Source organism: Phycomyces blakesleeanus (genome assembly GCF_001638985.1).
Source record: "Phycomyces blakesleeanus NRRL 1555(-) unplaced genomic scaffold PHYBLscaffold_3, whole genome shotgun sequence".
NCBI classification, from domain to species: Eukaryota; Fungi; Mucoromycota; class Mucoromycetes; order Mucorales; family Phycomycetaceae; genus Phycomyces; species Phycomyces blakesleeanus.
The window spans coordinates 3068760-3090159 of NW_017265136.1; the positions used below are offsets into that span (position 1 = coordinate 3068760).

General features: G+C 34.3%; 10 protein-coding genes across 10 annotated transcripts; 5 read left to right on the forward strand and 5 right to left on the reverse strand.

Moving 5' to 3' along the window:
- Positions 1–1227: 1227 nt before the first annotated feature.
- On the reverse strand, positions 1228–1728 carry PHYBLDRAFT_164146 (hypothetical protein; the record flags this gene model as incomplete). The annotated part of the gene is made up of 1 exon (XM_018434953.1): positions 1228–1728. One exon carries the CDS (start codon positions 1726–1728, stop codon positions 1228–1230), a length of 501 nt encoding a protein of 166 aa, XP_018297104.1.
- A 1813-nt stretch (positions 1729–3541) lies between these two features.
- Positions 3542–4588, forward strand: PHYBLDRAFT_141120 (Homeodomain-like DNA binding domain-containing transcription factor; the record flags this gene model as incomplete). Its single annotated transcript, XM_018430531.1, has 4 exons — positions 3542–3679; positions 3795–3864; positions 3930–4383; positions 4453–4588. 4 exons carry the CDS (start codon positions 3542–3544, stop codon positions 4586–4588), a joined length of 798 nt encoding a protein of 265 aa, XP_018297105.1.
- A 1396-nt stretch (positions 4589–5984) lies between these two features.
- Positions 5985–9101, forward strand: PHYBLDRAFT_164148 (hypothetical protein; the record flags this gene model as incomplete). Its single annotated transcript, XM_018434954.1, has 5 exons — positions 5985–6111; positions 6244–6276; positions 6342–6509; positions 6595–7041; positions 7729–9101. 5 exons carry the CDS (start codon positions 5985–5987, stop codon positions 9099–9101), a joined length of 2148 nt encoding a protein of 715 aa, XP_018297106.1.
- Positions 9102–9240: 139 nt separating this feature from the next.
- PHYBLDRAFT_62169 (hypothetical protein) lies at positions 9241–10771 on the reverse strand (the record flags this gene model as incomplete). The annotated part of the gene is given in 8 exon segments (XM_018440917.1): positions 9241–9402; positions 9477–9662; positions 9753–10058; positions 10115–10256; positions 10267–10277; positions 10328–10462; positions 10512–10524; positions 10737–10771. The coding sequence occupies 8 exon segments, from the start codon at positions 10769–10771 to the stop codon at positions 9241–9243; spliced, it is 990 nt and encodes a 329-aa protein (XP_018297107.1).
- A 443-nt stretch (positions 10772–11214) lies between these two features.
- Positions 11215–12583, forward strand: PHYBLDRAFT_179777 (hypothetical protein; the record flags this gene model as incomplete). The annotated part of the gene is made up of 5 exons (XM_018438206.1): positions 11215–11223; positions 11323–11370; positions 11438–11486; positions 11560–11627; positions 12055–12583. 5 exons carry the CDS (start codon positions 11215–11217, stop codon positions 12115–12117), a joined length of 237 nt encoding a protein of 78 aa, XP_018297108.1. The 3' UTR covers positions 12118–12583.
- Positions 12584–12874: 291 nt separating this feature from the next.
- Positions 12875–14305, reverse strand: PHYBLDRAFT_62168 (hypothetical protein; the record flags this gene model as incomplete). Its single annotated transcript, XM_018440916.1, has 3 exons — positions 12875–13193; positions 13257–13488; positions 13609–14305. The coding sequence occupies 3 exons, from the start codon at positions 14303–14305 to the stop codon at positions 12875–12877; spliced, it is 1248 nt and encodes a 415-aa protein (XP_018297109.1).
- Positions 14306–14416: 111 nt separating this feature from the next.
- Positions 14417–15510, reverse strand: PHYBLDRAFT_62167 (hypothetical protein; the record flags this gene model as incomplete). The annotated part of the gene is made up of 5 exons (XM_018440915.1): positions 14417–14871; positions 14946–15069; positions 15111–15157; positions 15223–15291; positions 15363–15510. The coding sequence occupies 5 exons, from the start codon at positions 15508–15510 to the stop codon at positions 14417–14419; spliced, it is 843 nt and encodes a 280-aa protein (XP_018297110.1).
- An 866-nt stretch (positions 15511–16376) lies between these two features.
- PHYBLDRAFT_141125 (hypothetical protein) lies at positions 16377–16888 on the forward strand (the record flags this gene model as incomplete). The annotated part of the gene is made up of 3 exons (XM_018430532.1): positions 16377–16409; positions 16472–16560; positions 16642–16888. The coding sequence occupies 3 exons, from the start codon at positions 16377–16379 to the stop codon at positions 16886–16888; spliced, it is 369 nt and encodes a 122-aa protein (XP_018297111.1).
- An 816-nt stretch (positions 16889–17704) lies between these two features.
- On the reverse strand, positions 17705–19804 carry PHYBLDRAFT_62165 (hypothetical protein; the record flags this gene model as incomplete). The annotated part of the gene is made up of 7 exons (XM_018440914.1): positions 17705–18056; positions 19032–19062; positions 19186–19252; positions 19412–19479; positions 19556–19614; positions 19673–19704; positions 19793–19804. The coding sequence occupies 7 exons, from the start codon at positions 19802–19804 to the stop codon at positions 17705–17707; spliced, it is 621 nt and encodes a 206-aa protein (XP_018297112.1).
- A 418-nt stretch (positions 19805–20222) lies between these two features.
- PHYBLDRAFT_141127 (hypothetical protein) lies at positions 20223–21309 on the forward strand (the record flags this gene model as incomplete). Its single annotated transcript, XM_018430533.1, has 4 exons — positions 20223–20543; positions 20600–20866; positions 20917–21081; positions 21151–21309. The coding sequence occupies 4 exons, from the start codon at positions 20223–20225 to the stop codon at positions 21307–21309; spliced, it is 912 nt and encodes a 303-aa protein (XP_018297113.1).
- Positions 21310–21400: the final 91 nt, after the last annotated feature.

The following is a 21400-nucleotide window of genomic DNA, read 5'->3' on the forward strand; positions in this document are numbered from 1 at the left end:
GTTGCTAAAAACAGATACAACTGCAGCACAGAAATGCTTCAGACACTCGAGAGCAGTTAACTCTGCCATTCTAGATAGTTTTTTTATGGAACTGGCAGGAAGTTCATATGCTAGCTGCCAGATAGCTATGGTTACCTTCTGGGTAGAAGATAATCTAGGTCTACAAGCAGCATTTAACTTTTGCCCAAAGTAGCTATCATTGTCTTTGACAGTCTCCAGAACTTGCATAAACAATGCTTTGTTCATTCTAAAATGCCTACAGAATTGTTTGTCAGTGTAGATTGTACTTTCATTGAAATAATATTTGAATAGCTGATCGTGACCTTACTGTCTATCACGGAAGAATATAGTATAGGTCTTCTTTAGGATATTTTTTTCAATATCATTGTCAGAGTAGTTGTGAGTACGCTCGTCCAATAGGAAGCCGCTGACGGTCACATGTAACTATTAATTGTGTTCTTCTTTTTTAAAAAATGCAGTAATAAGAGTGTTGTTCATTTCTATTGGTGCACTTAGAAGCATAGAAGTAAATGGAAAGTAGTACTGGATTTTTCCTATTTGATCGCGGTTTATAAAAATAAGTTTACGGTTTTTTAAAAAAAGTTGGCAGTTTATAAAAAAGAGTTTGCTTTTTTTTAGAATCAGTTTGCTGCCACACAGAAAACTAATTTGTATTTTATCCTATCAAATTTGCGTATTTTTTTTTAATTTACGTTTTTAATTTGCGCATTTAATTTTTACTTTAGCCTCAATTTGCAAAGCTTGTTTGAACAAAATATAAATGTAAATTGCCATAACAAAACCTAAATTGCATATTATTTTTTATTTTCTGCGTTTCTGTGTTTTGCCTGCTGGTATACACTTTTTCCAGATATTATTTGTGCAAAAATAAAAATTGATTTGGTGAAAAAATAGAATTTACCAAATGCATCAAAAAAGGTGAATTAAGAAAAGAAATGGCAGAAAATTGCACCAAGTTTTATATTTATTTTTGCACCAAATCTATTTTTATTTTTGACTAATAATTCCCAGAAAATGTATATATTTTATATGTTTAATAAAAGAACATTATAACTATAAGTTTCATATTACTTATGTCATATAATTTATCTATATAGGTTTTAATTTTTTGCATTTCTGTTTTACGCTTGTCACATATATTTGCTTTTTTTTAATGAAAGAACATTGTAGCTATAAGTTTTATATAAATTCTGGCATATAGTTTATTCATAGTTTTTTTTGTAAAAGCATAGTTTTGACATATTTGCATAGTGTTTTTTCATATTCTTCTAAACAGGCATACTTGTGCATACGGGATCTTCTAGCTGGTAGGTTTAGTCTACTTCTTATACGTCTTATCACCCAACCGGCTGTTGATCTTGGCATATCTACACTTTTTCCTGCTTCCGCCATTGTTATCTCATCAACAAAATACTTCTTCAGAACCAGCAAAGTTTCCTCTTCCATATAAGATTGGTAGCAGCACTTCTCCTTTGGTTTATCTCCTAGCATAATCAAATCTTCAGGATCCAAAACCTTGTCTTGTGTGCTGACACCTTCCATGTATACTGGTTTTTCGACCAAGGCAGAACAGCTTTCCTTAACAGGCCTTGTCTGAATAGGACGGTAATTTAAATCGTGGTTATCAGTATTCCCTTCAAATGTCTCCATGAAGTCAGAATTGCAAGGAAGAATTGTCGATTGTTTGGTCTTGTTAAAGTTAAACATGGCTTTTAAAATAATTGAAAAATATACTGATATGAAAATTAATTTTTAATGCTCTTTTATATTATTTCCAAACCTTTGCCATAGCACAATAAATTTAATATAGTAACTCAAAATTAAAGTAAGTAAGTAATATTAAAACCTTCAAAAGATATTAAATGCTTTAATAGTGAGTACATAAAATTAGTAACTATACTGATCTATGAAAACAAATTTGTACTTGCAGCAAAAATACTTTCCAAAAAAGTTATGGGTAACAATAGAGCATATCTTTGAGCTTATTTTAGTAAAAACCAAGATAAAGTAAACTATAATGCAGTAAAAATCACCTGCTTAGAAAAGATAGTACAAATATGAGACATAATATGTATAATTTTTGTGTAAGAGATAGTAAAAAATAACAGTATAATTTAGTTATATTCCAAAGCATGATCAAATCAACACAATAATACTTGAGCAAGATTCACTGTATAAAATTAAGAAAAAGATAACAGTTCAATGCTTAGATAAAAAAGAGCAAGTATAAGCAGTGTGATGTAACCATGAGGGCAATTTCCTTGAGAGATAAGAAAAATATAGCTGTAATGTATTATAAGTAACATTCTGGAAAATTATATAACCATGAGTGCAATTTCATCGAGAGTGTTGTAAATGAGTATTGACTACTGCTGTAATTGAGAATAAGTCTGAAGGAAATAATATAAGACTTCAGCTATTCCAGTCAAAGGTGTCTATCAATTACTTTATTATTTAACACACAGATTTAGCAAACATGATAGTGATTATATTTCATATGATGATATCACCATAATATGGGATACATCAGTGGATTATTATAAGCATAATTATAACTCATAAACACATTTACTTTCGATGTTAATACTTCATTGGGACTACACACATTTATATAATTAATCATACATTAATTATCTCAAGATCATGTTGCTCTGATTAAGGCTCAGATAGGATCAATTACCTGACCCCAGTCATATAATTTTCCCAATCCAAAACAATATAAATAGCAGTAGTAGTTCAGTGTAGGAACCTGGTCAAAACTTTGATATAAAATCCTTTCTCAATAAACAAAACCTACACAAGTTCTCACGAATCTTCGTTCCTAATCTCAAATCTTCAATTCTTCCTCTTAAAAACTTTTTCAACTTCAACCACTACAACAGAGAGATAAGAAGAATATAGCTTTAATGTATTACAGATAACATTCTGGAAAATTATATTGCCCAGTAATCATCGAATACTGTTCATGGCAGAAAATCCAGCCAAGATGAACCAGATATTGGGATAGAAAATGGCAGAGATTAACAGTGTTTGTAAGTTTAGAGATAGTATGATACACAATTAGCTACAAAAAGGTGAAATATGCTACATACAGCATGTAATAAGATGAAATTGGACCAAGTAACCATTGAATAATATCTACAGCTTACAATTGGCTAAAAATAACCCAAATACTAGGGCTGATAATGATAGAGATTAACAATATAATATAAATTTAAGTATAATCTGATATGAAATCAGCAACAACTAGCCATGTTACAATAGATTTACTATATTTGTAAGCAGAACAAATGCATATAAACATCAAATAATACTCTTAGCACAGATTTAGAAAAATATTTGTTTAATGATTGTCAGTAGATAATAAACACATCAAATAAAAATAAAGGATGTCATATTTTATTGCGAAAGTAATATAAAAGGTAGTCTGTTTTTTGTTAAAAAATATTAATTTGCTTTATAAACATTCACACCCCATCCCATACACACCAACACCAACACCCACACCAACACCAAAAAAATGAACATGATCTTTGATGCCACTACTATGGACATTGTTGATGATTATGAAGAAAGAACAATAGATACAATGACCAATGCTGTACTTCATGAGTGGAAAGTAACCTATCCCAACTCTGGCAATGGAATCCAGACTCTAGTGATAAAGATGGATTTTGAACAGACAACTACCAACTAGGAGACTTGTATACAGGGTTCTGATGCGGAGACTTTGGAGGAAGAAAATGAAAAAAACTGAGAAAAAACCTTATAAGCCTAGAGGCACTTATCACAAGTACATGCCAGAACAGGTGCAAGGACTTTTTGAGTTAGTTATTGAGAACGGTATGCTAAAATAAGTAATATAAAGACAGTGTATAAATATTAATTGCTATTTTTATTTTCAAAAGGATGGACTGCTAAGATGGCCGCCAAAAAAATGGGCATTAATGTTCGTACTGGCCAAAACTATATTGCTCAGTATAGAAAAGATGAAGAACAACGTCTTCCTGGAAGTACAGGAAAAAGATCTGTCAGCACTCCTCCCAAGCTTTTACAACAACATTCATCCTTTCTGATCGTGTACTTTGAGAACAACGTTGCTGTAACTCTTCAGGAAGCACGCACTGCCCTGCTAGAAAAATTTAAAGATCTGACAATCACTCTGTCTGGCCTTCAAAAGCATTTGGTGAATAAGTGCTGTCTAACACTGTATAAACTTGAGAAACTTCCTGCAGCTCGCAATTCAGAATGGGTAATTCAGTTAAGAAAGGACAAGGTGACTGAATGGTTTTCCATTTTGGATTTTGACTATGTCAGAGACTGCGTCTTTATCAATGAGGAAGGTTTCAACATGCATATCAAGTGCAACTTTTGAAGATCCACCTGTGGAAAGCCAGCAAAAACAACAGTACCAACGCAATGAGATGTCAGCATTACTATTCTTGAAGCTATTTCCCAAATTGGTGTAATCAGTGTCACCTTGCGCAAACCACAGGCAGTTGTTAGCTCTAAGAAGTGCAAGTTGGATAAGAAAGTGGAGAAGATCAATGGCCATGTTAGAACCTGATCAGAGCACTTTCTTCATTTCATTGAAAATGTCATGGACGTATTGGATCACTGTAATCAACAAGGCAAGTACTTGGTAATGGATAATGCACCAATACACAATCCAAAGGCCATACAAGAGCTGATAGAGAAAAGAGGATACCAATGCATATTTCTACCATCTTACTCTCCTTTCCTTAATTTAATCGAAGAGTTTTGGTCAAAAGTGAAGGCTGGTGTCAAAAGGGAGACACTTTCTGCTGACAATCAATTGATACCAAGAATTGTGGAATAAGTAAAGAGTGTGACAGTTGAAGATTGTAATAGGTGGATTAGACACGCAGTATCTTTCTTCCATTCTTGCTTAGAGGGAGAAACCAACCTTTAATTTTATTTTATTTTATTTATTATGTTCTTTCATTTATTCATTTATATAATATTCTTATTTTTTATGCACTTCTTATTTCTATATTATCTCTATTATTTATATTTTTATGTGCTTTTTTGAATTTTTTTATGCACTTCTTATACCTTTAGCATCTTTATTCTTTATATTTTTTACATTTTCTTATGCATTCTCTTAAACATTTTTCTATGCAAAAAATAAAAAAATAATATGCAATTTAGATTTCTTTTATTGCAATTTACATTTATATTTTGTGCAAACAAGCTTTGCAAATTGAGGCTAAAGTAAAAATTAAAAGCGCAAATTAAAAATGTAAATTAAAAAAAAATATGCAAATTTGGTAGGATAGAATGCAAATTAGTTTTCTGTGTGGCAGCAAACTGATTCTAAAAAAAAGCAAACTCTTTTTTATAAACCACCAACTTTTTTTAAAAAATCTTGAACTTATTTTTATAAACTGCGATCAAATAGAAAAAATCCAGTAGCACTGTATTTATTTATTTATTTTTATGTGACTACTTTTCTAGGCAGTAGAATAACAAAATATTTTTGTGTCCCATTTTACATTTTATGTGTAGTCAATGCGAAGCATGAATGCAGACGTTGTATTGGAACAATGCATGAAGCTTTCTCTTCCATGTATCCCTTCTCCCACAACTCTAGGCCTTGTTCAGCTAACGGCTGGTGATGACTGGACTGGTAGGCAGGAAACCATTTAATGAATGCAAACGTTGACACTCTTTTGACTCCACCGATATTGATGGTAGGACACTGGAAAAATAAAAAAAAATACTATAGCTTTAAGTAACGAGAAAGGTAGTGGAAATGTCAGGGTTTTTTTCAGCTCAGCCGTTTTTTTTATTTAAGTTGGGGGTGTATTTTCGACGTATTCTATTGGTTTAGATAGACAATAAAAAATTCATATTTTTTTGGCTTGCTATAAAATCACATCAAATAAAGTATTTGTAGTACTTGTTTCCTTTTTTATTTTATAATTCAAGCTATACACAATATGTTTCCCTCTACCCAAACCCACACCTTAGACTGTCACTGCATTAAATGTCACAACAGTCATCAGAAATCTTCTTATGCTGCAAAGCGTACTGAGACTCATCGTAATAAGAGAGCTAGAGTTGAAGGTACCAGAATATTTGAGAATAGTATAATATATTCAGTGTTGGTTTTTTGTTTGCTGCGTAATAATCGTTTTAATTTTTTATTTTTTATTTTTTATTTATGTTGTTTATTTTTAAACTTTTAATGAAACACAGCCGCAATGAGAAACATGGATGTAGATACTGAGGGTAAGAATTTTTTTATTTGAAAGCAGAAAAAAAAACTAATAAACTATTATATTCCATATTTGTAGTAATCCCAACCTCTCGTTCCGATTCTGTGGAAGCAATGGACGGTCAGGCCAACTCACCTTTTTTGGATGCCGCCTCAATGTTTGACAATGACAGAGACGACAATGATTTCGATGACAATGTTGAAGATGAAGTCAATGAGATCGAGATCGAGGACTTCAACAGTGAAGGTCAGTGTGAGATACATAAAGAAAACTAAAAGAAAAAGAGAGTAAAAGAAAAATCAAGTGTTAATTTTTTTTTAATTTTTTACAGACCCTTTTGCTGCTCCTGATATGCCCAAAAATGAAGTCCATCAATTCATAGCCATCTTTACGGTACTGTTTGCTTCACGTCATGTTGTTGATAAGGGTGCTGCTGTCTTGATTGAGTTTATCAACAACCTGCTGAGAATCTACGACCAAGATTTTCAATTACCAACCAGTCTTGCCGGTTTACAAAAAATAACAGGATTTTCTGCTATTACAAAAGGCATCAAGAAATTTGTGGTGTGCCAAGACTGTCATATAGTATATCAGGATATCGTATCTGCTCCTCCTCGATGTGTTTCCTCAAAACTTGGTGCCAGGTCTGCATGCAACTGTAATTTGACGAAATCCATATCTTCCGGTGCCTTGGTTGCAAAGCGTGAATATGTCTACCAATCCATTAAAAATACATTGAGCGTTTTCTTCCGTCGCCCTAGTTTCGAAGCCAAGATTCGTCAATGGAATAAGGAGTTGAAAATGGTAGATACTCTGTGCGATGTCTATGATGGTGCGATGTGGAAGGAGTTGAAGGACAAGGATGGTGTATCATTTGTGTTGGACCCACGCTCACTAATGTTAACACTTAACATCGACTGGTTCCAGCCCTTTGATGGTGTCACTCACTCCTCTGGTGTTATCTATCTGGCCATCAACAACTTGCCCCATGATGAAAGATTCAAGCCAGAGAATATTATCCTTGTAGGTCTCATGCCTGGTCCAAAGGAGCCAAAAACCGACGAGATCAATAGTTACTTGGAGCCCTTGGTGGATGATTTGAAGCAGCTGTATGTTGGCATGCGGATTCCTACACACGAATTCCCAAATGGTGTCAGTGTTCGTGCTGCACTACTGATGGTTGCATGTGATATCCCAGCCGCCAGAAAGACAAGTGGATTCACAGCGCATAACAGCACATGTGCTTGTTACAGGTGCAGCCGGCAGTTTACTCGGTTAGGGAGCAGCAACCAGGTTGATTTCCATGGATTCAATTATTCTCGTTGGAATATCCGCAGTGGTGCAGAGAGCAGGTTGCATGCTGAGGAGTGGAAGGATGCAAGTACACTCTCAGAAAGGCATCAGCTGGAGGTCGAAAATGGTGTTCGATGGTCGCAGTTGCAACGCCTTGGATACTTTGATCTAGTACGTGGAACGATCATTGATCCCATGCATAATCTTTTCCTGGGGACGTCTAAGAGATTAATGGATCGGTGGATTGATGAGAAGACAATTGGACCTGAAGAGTTTGCTTCGTTGGAGAAAATTGCAGAGACAATGGTACTACCCAGAGATTATACCACACTGACAACCAAAATTGGAAAGGGCTTCAGCTACATGAAAGCGGACGAGTGGAAATCATGGGTTCTGGTTTATTCTCCTCTCTTGTTGCATGGTATTCTCCCTCCATTACAATTCAAGAACTGGATGTATTTCGTTGATGCATGCCGATACTACGTAAAGCCCAGCATTACTTTTGATGAGATCACCACTGCCCACAGCCTGTTAGAAAAGTTTTGCAATGCATGTAATGTAGACTATACCGCCACTATTCTCACCTGCAATATGCACCTACACCTCCATCTTCATGAATGCATTCGTGATTTTGGACCAGTGTATGGTTATTGGCTCTTTGGGTTTGAGCGATACAATGGTATTTTAAAGAATTTCAAGACAAATGGCAAAGACGGATTTGAGGCGACCTACATGAAAAATTTTGTTCAGAATGCATATAAGGGTGATTATGTCAATGCTGTTCTTAAAAGTTCTAGCCAGATCCCCTTCATTCACACTCTGTCTAAACTTGTTACAACCTCCATACCTGCCGCCACAGTCACCACTCTCTCCAGTCGCCCATTCAGATTGCAAGCATTCGTTCAAGGCTACACTGATCCTTATAATCCACCCAAGGGTAACGAGCCTCTTCCTCCTTCTACATTTCCTCTAAAATACAAAAAGCCATCAGTAATGGATGATTCCGACTATCTCCATTTACTTGAATACTACCAAGTCGCTTACAACCTCCCAGACCTTGCCAGCTATCAGGACACGTCCTATAATCGCCCAGCACTTGACAATCAAATCATCAAATTGAAGTCAATTGACATTCTTGGTCAACACTATCAAGGAACAAACAACAGCACAATCAGTCGCGGATCACTTGTTCAGGCAAAGTTTGTTGGTAGTAATGGAAACATTATACTTGGATTTGCTGGACAGATTCAGTATCTTTTTACACACTCCTTCCAACTTCCACCCACGCACAATCTCCATCTGACTCGCATGGTTCATGATCATCAACATGTATTCGCATTTATCAAGTGGTTTCGTACTTCCTCTGATAGGTCGCGTGAGGATGACGGTGTTGAATTTTGTTTGCCCACGTTCTCTCCTGATAGCTACCATAGCATTATACCTGTACATCGCATCTTATTAGAGGTTGCTACAGCTACTATTGCAACAAGTAGAAATGTTAGCAAAATGCTGGTAATTCCATTGCCAAAGAAGCTATATGCTTAAATAATAAATAAAGTGAACTTTTACATTTCTTTTTCTTTAACAAAAAAAACAGAGCGCGTATTTCTGATATATATATTGATAGTATTTTGTATGTGAAAAGTAATATATAGATAAAAAGAGAGAGGCAATTTTTGTTTATTTAATACCCGTCTCTAAGGGCCCACTGAGGAAATTTTGGGGTTATGTCATCTGGGACTGCTGTATTGGACACACTGGTGAAAACCCTCTCCTTCATTTGAGAAGCACTTGACCCCATTGCTTCAATAACATACTCATCAACGAGTTTAATGAGAGTATTGAACTAAAATGATTTTGTTAATACTTCACTTTATATTTTTTATAATAAGACATAATTATTAATATAAAATAATATACCTCGTCACTTCTCCATCCTGGCCGAACAATCTTGATGATGCTCTTCATGCGATTCTCGAAGTCTTCATCTGCAGATTCTCCATCGGACATTGCTGCCATTTGCATCGTGAAGTCACAATCTCTCTTCATTTGTAGATCAATTGCTTCTTTGTTGTCTGTGTATGCAAGTAAACGGCGAGTATGATTCTAATAGTAGTTTTTTTGTATTAGTATTTTTAAAATTCTCAAGACTAAACTATATTATTTTGAAATTATTTATTTAGAGATTACACTTACATCTCTGGCACGTCCTGCCCTTCTCAAACGAGTGTTTGTTGCTTTTATTTCCTCTTCGGTTTTTCTTGCTTTTGAAACCCGGCTAGTGAAGTTTTTGTGCAGTCTTGCTCTCAAGTCTGCCTCTCTAAATCCCTCATGGGTAAACTTGCGCTTCAAGTTTTCAAGAAGTCGCACCACCAACTCCTTGTTTGGCGACTTGTAAAAGAAAACATTTGTATTCCATCTGGGCTTACTCTCATTTGCCAGGATATCAGCTTGATTTCTTGTTTTCAGCTTGGGATCCCACATGAGATTACGAATATGGGCCTGATAGAATATATGAGAAAATACATCAATAAAATTTTGCACACGTTGATACTCACATAAACATCATTAGAGGCCTTCTTGCTAAACTCAGACGGGGCGTTGAAGGCAGGCTGAGAAACATTAGCCATTGTATTGGTAGGGGAAACGAGGGGGGCCCTGCTTAAACTGTCAATAGCAGTGATTGTCTCAGTGCTGCTGGTAGCAAGAACACCAATTCTGCTATTCATGTTTAGCAATGTATCTTCAACAGTGCCGATTTGTTCTTGTACAATCGACATGTCAGCTGCCATGTTGGTTCCCATGGCTGTCATATTAGTTTTCAAAGTAGAAAGAATTTCCATCAATTGTTCGTTTGTAATCTCAACGGGACGAAGAGCAAGTTGACGTCTTTGAATAGCCATTGTCTACAGAATATAATAAAAGGTAAAAATGTAACTGTTAATTTTACATTACATTGTTATTGATGCTATTATACAATTGAATTGAATTGAATTAAAAATAAATTATATCAAATTTACATACTTAAATTATTTGAAATAAAATGGGTTGATGTGTGTGTGTTTGAGTATGAGTGCAATAAGTAGCAAGAAAGCAGGAGAAAGAGTAAACAAATTATACAAAACGTATGGTTTATATAGATATTCAGCATATCTTTGATATATAAGTCTCTATTAATACTTCTTGTAATCACTGAGATGCAAATCGGCTTTCATACTGCTTTAGAACCCAATTGATCAAACCAGTCTAGTCTTTTGTTTCAAACGCACTTTTCTTTTTTATTTTTTTTTCTTTTTTTGTTGTTGTTCCTGTTTCTCTTTTTTTTTGCTCTTTATATTTGCTATTGGTCTTTTCTTTGTTTCTCTATCTCTGCAACTTCTATTATATTTGCGAACTATTTGTGTAAGACATGTTCTTTCTAAAAAGTCTTCTTTATAGAAAATAAAAGAATTTATTTATTCTGTTGCCATAGACACACTCTTCGTCGCTGTCTCCACCCATTTTTTTTTATTTTTTTATTAGTCTTTTTTTTTAATCTGCTTTTTTAAAGTACTTTTTTTTATATAACTAAAAAGAATTAGTTGTTTCAGTTGCCATAGACACTCGCCCTCTCTTTTCTTTTTACTTCTTTCTTTCTCTTTTACTCTTATACTTGCAAATGTTCCTAGTAAGACGCTTTTTTTCTTTATTTTTCTTTATTAGTAATTTCTTCAAATATAACTGAGTAATAACAAGTGTTTCTGCTACCATAGTCACTTGCGTATAGTTTCCTTCTGATGCATCCTCTTCACAATGGCCATCCGGATTAGCCAAGGTTAGTAAATATACTTCATACCATCATCTCATAAAAGTATCCTGATTTTTTCCTATCTTTTTTATAGGACATATCACCCAAAATATTTTCTACAGCTAAACACGACCACCAACACGGTAATATTTTTATCTATTTATTTATTATATTTCTCTTTAATAATAATCAAACTGAATCCAATTTTTACTATAGATGAACAATCCTCTCCAAAACATGCTATGGATCAAAAGCTTCTATCTCATGCTGCTGTCATTGACATGGTAAGACTTTTTTTGTTCTTTTACTATCCTTATATGTATCATTATATTACTTATACTGTTTATTAATAAAAAAACTACCAGATACTATATCGACTTTTGATAAGTATTATCTATATCTACAAATAAATCCGTTTGCTTTGGGTATGTAAATTAATAATTATATCGCCCAATTCACAAAAATTAATTTTTTCCAATCATTTTCATAGTCAAAGGAATCAAAATTCCGTAGCTTTACTTGTAATATTTTATTGTTTGGTCTTTGTACTGGATAATTCCAATGTAAGTATTAATGGTTTATAAGAATTGAAATATCTAACACACACGCACACCCATCACTAACGATTTATCTATTCTCAAAGAGTACTGCTCGTACCCTAAAAAAAACGTATTGAGCAGCTCATTTTTTTTAGGTATTTCTTTTTTGTAGAAAATTTTTCATCCCAAATATAACAAACCGACCGAGCAAGAAGTAGCTAGAGATATAGAATAGTATTATTAGATCTGAAACCTAGAAACATTCTATTCTTTCCAATAAAAATAAAAGCGTAAACCATTACCAGCCTAATAAGAATGGGAAACCAAATAAATAAAGAACATATTACTGGTCCATAATTTTAAAGACGCCTTTTTTTGCTGCTGATGACCAAACTTCTTAACAATAAACTAGCTTAAAGGTCACCTTTACGCTACTTTTAATCTTCATAATATGTCGGTGCCTGACCTTTATGGTTCCATATAAAGAATATCAAAATAGATACGCAGTTTTAAAAAACTTTCTTTTTATATATCAAGTCAGATAAGTATATCTAAAGTGCTAACAAACCTTACCTGCGGCACCCCCCACCCACAATTCTGCTAGTTGACTCTAGTCATTCCACTATCTGTGAAGGTCACCTTCAGCACAAGTGGAAAAAAAATCAACTAATTTAAATATGGAAATTACACTACACTATACCCCATATTTAAACTACCTTATTTTTTTAATTTTTCCAGTGGGAGTAAATAAGTACTCTATTTGACCAGGGAATTCAGATACATTGTCGTTTTGTTCTCCCAAGAAACAAAACCCTCATGAAAGACCCACGCTTCTTCTTTTTACCAATGCAGTACTCTTGCCCCAGCAACGGAATCTTCTTCATCTTTTGAATCTGATTGTTTATAAATACATTCTCACTAATTGGGATTCTCCCTACCACACAGAAGGAAATACTTGTACTCTGGTAAGCCTTGATATAGAATTCAAGTAACTACTGATAGTGATCATCCTTCATCATAGTCAAAGGCTGCAGCTTGATTGGCAAAGTGGTTGGGGGCAAGGCCTCACTTCTGGTGACATTATACCATGGATTTGTGACAACCTGCAGAAACATTGGAAGGTTGAATGCCAGTACAGGTGGATGACCATTCTCCAGGCAAGGGAGAGGCAAGAGAGCAGATACCAACATAACTTGGGCAATGCTCTCAAGGAACTGTATTATTGGTGGCAAAAGGTTGGTAAAATATGCATATAGGAAAGTGCTATTAAATGCCTTTTCCAGGAATACTCTCATGAATGTAACCTGAAGGCTATTTCACCGGTTCGTCTTTATGTCCTTCAACTTGCCATTGTATCTCTGAAAGCTATATAACCAGAATTCATACACTGGACCAAAGTCAAACATCAACTCACGCAAGTTCATATGCAAATACATATTTGGAGTGATGCTACTATTTCCATAAAGAATCTCACATTTTTTTCCGAAGTCTCCCAGGAGCTGGTGTGCACTGTCAATCTCTGAGTACATGGCTGAAGGACCAGTCAACTTTTGGCATGCCTTGACAAAGAGAGTCCAGTTTTTGAAGTCTTTTTCAGGCAAAGCGTCTTTGAGTATCACCAGCGAATATACAAGACACTATGATTGCCATTCGTCTGCCTTCATATATAGGAAACCCAATTCGATTTTTGTGGACAAAATGATATACCCAGGAGAAACAATAATACCATCAGCAAGGCATTGCATGCGGACAAGAACAGCAGCAGGGAGATAGCCAGGGTCTTTCCAACTACTGATCATATGTTTTGCTGTCCCAAGAAACAAATTGTGCATGGGATCAACAATTGTGCACCGAATGGGATCAAAGTAATGCAAACAATGTAACTCAGAAAACCACGTGCCATTTTGCTTCTCCAAGTCTGCTCTTTCTGCACTTAATTCTGTACAAGCCCACATATTAGCGTATATGGCATTCATCTCCTTTGTTCTTGTCACCCAGCTTTCATTGTCAAACCGAGAGTAATCAATCTTACTTGATCCAGCAATTACAGAGAAGTGGCGCTTGCATTTATGACAGGCATTAGTGCTTGCATGCCCTGTAAATCCAGTGGTTTTTCTTGCAGCAGGTATGTCGCAAGCAATAGATATAAGAGTAGCATAAACAATAGTACCATTGGGGAATGAAGCAGTCTTTACAGTTACACCACCATATAATTCTACCAGCTCGTCTACCAGAGATTCCAAGAAGTTGTTCATCTGGTCAATCTTTGCTTCCTTTGGACCAGGCATGACACCGACAAGGATAATGTTCTCTGGCTTCATTCTTTCTTCTCTTGGTAGGTTGTTCATAGACAGGTACAAAGCACCACTTGCATGTGTACGGCCTTCAAATAGTTGAAACCAATCCACATTCAATGTCAGCATCAAGGAATGATCAAGATTAACAAAAGGCTCATCTTCTTCATCAAGAAGCTCACTTCAGATTGCACCTTCATATATGTCTGACAAGATACTGTTAATTGTCTCGCTTGATCTCTATTGAACGATTTGATGCTCAAACCCAGGTTTGGCGAAATGTTGTGCAATGGAATTCTTGAGGGAGTTATATGAGAAAACCATGAGAGAGATGGGCTGATCAACTTCTGGGTCAAAGAAAAGAGGATTTCCGCAGTATGTTGGTGGTGTAGTTGTGTATTTTTTGAATGTGCAATTTGGTTTGTGATTGCCTGGTAAGTAAATTGCAAAACACTTGTTGCAAAGAGTGTATTTGACGATGTTTTTTGTCATAAAATTGAACCCAGTCATAATCTTTAACGCATCAACAGTGAGAAGGAGATCAGTATCCTTATCAAAGACAACAAGAAGATGGAGGAAGAATTTCAGCATAGCAGTTCCACTTGCTTGAACCAAGTAAAATGCCTGAAAGATAACACCAAATAAAGCCATGAATTGGCTTGTTTGAGACATGTCATGAAATTGCAAAGAAGCAACTACAAAGAAAAGTATTTTTGTTAATTATTTGCAACACAATTTATGTATATTTCTTTTTTAAATGTATACATACTGGAAGCAACTATGTCTTCAAAATCCTCAACACCGAAAACTTCAACTTTGCTCTCATCTTCAGACTCATTGCTTGAATGAGGATTGTCATTGTCAGAAGCCAATGATAATGTCTCAACATCAGACTCTTCAAATTAAAAAATCTCGTCTTCTCTCAAAAAGATACATTCTGTATGGTAGTTTTGGCTGATACAATAGAATAATTGTCTTCATCTATAGTAGTAACAAACTATTAGCTATCTAAATTATGATTTATTAAAAATATGTTTTATACTCACAGTCAATCGATGTACCAGATACATATCCCATCCCAATATATGTCTCTTCTTCAACAACTTCTGTATTAACTGATAATTAACAAAAAAATATTAGATTACAATTTATTCAGTAATGCGTATACTACTCAAATGTCATTTACCTCGATTTTTTGGGCCAATTTCTAATAACTTATCAGCATTGTTATGACACTTAAAGGTCTGTGCATTTTGCAAAATTCTGCCAACTGCATTTTTGGTACATGATGAACATGTACACATAACAGTGTAAGTTTTAGTTGTAGAATTCATAACAGTAAGAATAATATTAATAATAATAAAATAACAAAGAAGTGTATACTATATTTTATTTTTATCTTTTACATGCATTTTATTTTTGTCATTAATAATAAGTTGATATATCTTGTTTACTATGTCATTGACTGCATTGAGCTTACTATCCCTATTAGTAAGAATTACAAATGGATTTTGATACAGCAATCTTTTCTTAAAAAAAGTGTACCTGATTATTAATGGTATAGTTTTTCTCATTCGCATTTTTTTAACATGACATCAATTCTCGCTCATTTTGGCAAGTAGTCTTTTTGGATTTTCTTTTTCTTATATTTTTTATGACATCAATTCTCGCTCTTTTTTTCAATTTTTTTTATATACTTTTTTATTAAAAATAAGTCATATATCATACATTATTACATTCTAATAAAAGTCAGTATTTTTGCGATGCAATAAAAATATTATTGAATCTAAATTAGGTGCATCTGTAACAACAAGTTTTTTCTTCAAGAAAAATAATTAGATACTACGTTTAACATTTAATATTTTATCTTTATTTTTTTATTTTTCTGCCAAGTCTATTGAAACATATATTTTTTAAGACAATTGTGTGATTTATTGCCTAATTAATAAATGTTTGTGTTTGTATCTGTGTTTATTTAATATAATCAGAAAAATTTGCGGATTCACATCTCAAGAAAAAAATATTGAACAACAATGGTGTTTGAAATATTTTTCCAAATTTTATCAAAATTCAAAAAATAAAATTTGACTAAATCCACCCTCCTTTTGCAGTGTGCACTAGCCATGCCTTGCCTGTTTGCTGGCAGATTATAAACAAGGCTGTTGGAAAATATGCTGGGATCTAATCCCAAGTAAGACGGATGGAAGCAAGCGGTTCGAATGAGCAATCAGATGTAAGTAGTCAAAGTATGAAATACATGTACTATGCTTTTCACAGTAGTTAATAAAAAATTAGGAGTCTAAAGCAAAGGAGTTTTACTTGGCCGAGATGGGAACAAGCTTCAGCCTGGAGCATTGTTACAACATCTTGTCAAAACATCCAAAGTAGACACCAAGTGTTCCAAAAAAGAAGACAAGGAAGACATTGAAGAAGAAGATAGTGACGTCTACCCTTGCTGATATCAGCAACACTGATGAGGACGAAGTGTCTTCACAACGCCCTGTTGGAAGAAAGTGTGCAAAGGGTCTGGAGGCCGATACAAGGGACTATACCACTCATATGGAGCAGCTATACTGCAGTCACTCTGATTACATCAGAAAAGATGATGAGAGGAACACGATTCTCAGGGAAGGGCTTGAATTTGCCCATATAAATATGGAGTCTGACAACAGACATACCATGGCTATGGAAAGAGAACAAGCCATGAAATGACAGAAGGAAGATGTCAAGATCTTGATGACAAATCTCTTCTCAATAAAAGATCCCAAGAACCATCAGATCATTTTGGATATGAAGAAGAAGATCAGAAAGAGAGGAGTAGGGAACGAACCTACCAGAGTCATCACAGCTATTGCTAATGATGTTGACGTTCTCAACTGTGATTAACGCAAAAATAATACACTACGGCAGGATGAATGGCAGTTGGGCCAAAAGTAGGCACATAACTGCCATTTTTTTGGTCGAAACCCAATAAAATCTCCGCCGTTTGTTGTAAGATGGTAATGTCATTCGTAGCAATTTAAAAAAGTGACATGAAAACACTTTTTTTGTTATTGTACAATATGTTCAATACTGTAAAAAATGTTTGTAAGCTGTAATGACCACTTTGAGTATTGAAATATATGTTTTATTGAATATCAAAGATGTCAACAATTATTAAGATTAATAATTTTTGGAATGTGTGAACGAAATGGTAACATAACTGCCATTTTTTTATTTTTTAAACTACGTTCTTTTTTTTTTAGATATTCTTTTTATCTTGATGAATTGGCAATTTGATTTTATTTAAATCGCGTAATGGCGTATAGAGCATATAGGGAATGAAGAGAAAAACATAAGGTGTATAGAGAATAGAAAAAAAACTGGAGTATATAAAGAAGAAAAGAAAGACGGGGCATATAGAGATTAAAAAAAACATAAGAAATAGAGAAAATTAAAAAAGGAATATAAGATACAAGGATGATATAAAAAATATAAGAGATATAAGGATATAGAGCATATAGAAAAATAAGATAAAAATAAAAAAGATTACAGAATGGAAAGATTGCCTTTAGTAATGCACATGTTGTTGTTAAAGATAGAATAGGGCGCAATTACATAAAACTGGTTTCCATTCAGTAGGTATTGGACCAGACCAACTTGATGACAAATGTCATTTACACTTATAACTGCATAAGTCGGTTGCGTTTGGTGGCCTAGTGTATGGGTGCTTTGTGACCATTGTTTGACGATAGGTACTGATGAGTCATGGCCAGCTGCGTCATGTTCCTTCATGACCTCCACGAAAGCAAGAAAGTGTGGGAAGCCATAGAAATCTACATGCTGAAAGTAGAGCTGTACTGTACTGACGAGCCAGCTGTGAACAATTATATTATGGTTGCTAAAATAAATAAATAAATAGAATGTAAGCAACTTTTGATTGTATATCGAAAAATATTATACTTACTTTCTATAGGGGCAAGTAAACATCACGTAATGGTTGCCACGACTGGTCTCGTTTTTCTTTCTTTGGTACATGCATGAGGAATATACAGTCGAGTCCATCCACAGACGTGCAGCTACAACAACAACAGAGTCACTAAACTCGTGGCCAGTCAAGCCTGTTGTTCTCCGGTAGTATTTCAATAAAGCTTTTTTCACTGCAAAAGGAGAGCCAATTCAGTATATTAAATCTTGACCAAATACTGTCTGAATGAATAAAATTCAGCATGAATTCGATCGGAATTTATGATGCCAATTTTTTAAAATTTGTGAGCTAAATGAATACAATTAGTATACTGAATTTTAGGAACGCAAAAAGAAAAAGTGTGATATACTTTTATGTGATATATTTTGGTCGTGAAAATATAGACGCACTTTTATCAGACCGCAGATTTTTCATTTTATATTGGTTTTGGGTTTTTTTTAAATATAGCACATAACATTCAACATCTTTTTATTACTATATATGGGTTGTTAAAGAAGAGATTTGGTCAAGATTTGGTCAAGATTTAGTCAAGATTTAGAGGTTTATGGGTCATTTTAAAGGTTTTTATTGGTTTGAAAAAATTTTCTTATTGTTTCTAGCTATTTCTATTCGTCTACATCACTAATCGTCTTCTGTTGCAATTGGGTAGAAACATCACACTCGATGCCGTCATTTATTTTAGTGGATACTATGTTATTCCTTTCGAACATCCATTGGTCCACCCCTGATGCAATCGACCCCTACTGTATTCCATTGCTTGCTGCGGCACGCCTTCTTGGCCTGTTTGTTTACTTTTATAAAAAATAATTATAGGGTGGATTAGAAAGAATGTTCTAGGTATATTTATTTGAGAGCGACAGATTATTTAAAAAATATGAATGTACTTACAATAAAGTTAAACACGAGAACAGATGGATGTCTTTAACATAAAGATAGATATATCAACGTTTTAGTTAAATGTCTCAATTATAGTAATATTGTCTATAAAAATAATAACTTTTGTTAATACGATGCAAAGTAAATAAGACTATGGTTTGCTTACCAGACAGTTCAGAAAACAGAAGAGTTGACAAACACAAAATACAATGACATTGTCTATAAAATATAATCTTTTATTAGAATGAAATAAAGAGTATCAGACTATTTTTTGCTTACCAATTATTCAATACAATAGAAGAGGCAGCATGCGGGAAATGGAGATATTATCTATAAAATAATTTCTTTTCATTAGAATTACATACAAAGAAGTAGAATGATTATTTACTTACTTGTCTGTCTTTAGAGAATAAGAGTCGGTGTATAATCAAAAAAAGAGGACCGAGATAAAGACCAGTGACTATAGAGTGTATGGTATACATAAGAAAAATAATAAATACAAGTTGTATCTTGAAGGTGTACGTTAATATTTATACAACATACCATTTTGTAAACCCTCCCAAGGTATATGTCTTTGTTAACGGGCCAGAAAAATCTAAGCAGAATAATTAATAAATAAATCGTGAATAAATATTCAAGTATATTTTTATTACCTTTTTATCATTACTTTTGAGACAGTTAAGGACTTTGTGGTTTAAAACATAGTGTATCATGCTAGAATAAAAACAACAAGATGATTAGGTCTTGAAACTTTGATGTGAGTTGATGCTTACCATGTTAGACATTAAGAAAGAAGTAAAGAAGAAGAAAGAAAAAATTAAAAAAAAAAAATGGGGGAAATTCAAAATTATAATTTTATGACCGTTGACCCTGAGAAACTGATAGAATCAATGGAGCAAATTGAAAGTCATTCAACCCATCCCGATTGAGACAAGACATTACATACTAAACCATAATCTCTCACATCTTTGTAATGGATGTAAGCTATTACAAATGCCTTTCCAAGTCGGCTTATAAAGAAAAGTATAATATAGAGAGCAAAATGCTATAAAGAGCATCATCAGAAAAATAATCTTTTGGTGCCTTACTTTCCACCTTTACGTATGTTTTGATTTATTTTATTATTTTAAAGAAACCCGACTCTAATTATTAAAGTATTCACATTGTTTCCATTTCTTTCATTAGCCTTAAATATCTCAATTCATGTCTTCTAATACGCAGCAATCCAAAAAAACGAAAAAGACGACTACAAAAAAGTCTGTTCAACAAACCGCTGGGACAGCAGCAAGCACAAGACAACGGGAAATTCTTCCCAGCTTGACAGTTAGCGCAGAGCTAGATGGTACTGTCCTGTCCACTTTGTCCACCATGAGCACCCGACTGAATGAATCTCATTCACTTCTGGAGAAGGTCTACCACAACATGGGAGCAACCAATGGCCAGAATAACAATTCGAACCATAGTCCCATCGGTCAGGCTCTTACTACAGGAGAATATATAAAGTACCGCCTTCCAACGGTTTCGGTAGGATATATACTAGTAATAGAATATTGCAAAGTTACTTACATTATATTTTGCAGAGATTGATCCGTTCTCAAACACGAGCAGTTCTGGCAACAATGCCATTGACAGTCAATGAGGGCGCCTTCTCAACATCCAACCGTCCCATTGCTGATGTAGTGCAGAGCTACACACATCAGCAAGCTGAAGTAAAGTCTGTTTCGTCTGCAGTTGTGGAAGAGAAAACCCGAAGACATATTTTGTATATGCTTCAAAGGGCAAAAGCTTTGCCAGAAAAGATAGCTCGACAAAATCGGATTTCTCGATGCCGGTCAAGAAAGAGAAACGTAAGTATAGTCAACAGTTTTTGTGTAAACTATTTTAACTTTTTTTTCAGATTCTTGCAGACTACAAGGCAATTCACTTAGCTGACAAGGCAAACCTTGAGTCTACGTTTGGTGAGACTGTCGTTGACCTTCTGGACTATGACATGTTGTCTGATATTGAGTCAGATGAGGAGAAAAATAAAACTAGATATACTCCTAGAAATAGACATCCCTTGGTAAGGCTCTCATGATAAAAGTTATTTTTTTAATACTTCTAACTCAAAAGTATTTATATTATAATGCAGGTGGATGAATACTTTACTGTTTTGAAGGAACAGAGACTTGCTAACAAGGGACCAGACGTCATTGGCAATTCTGTCTATCTAGTTATTTTGAGAAACACCAAGTTATCAAATGAGAAAAAGGCACTTGTTGCTGCTTGGATTCACACATGCCAACAATAAATTGTTATTTTGTTTACAAAGTGAATATAGTACTTTAATAATTTTTATTGATTGTGTTGAATGATGTGGGGTGAAGTGGTAAAATATAATC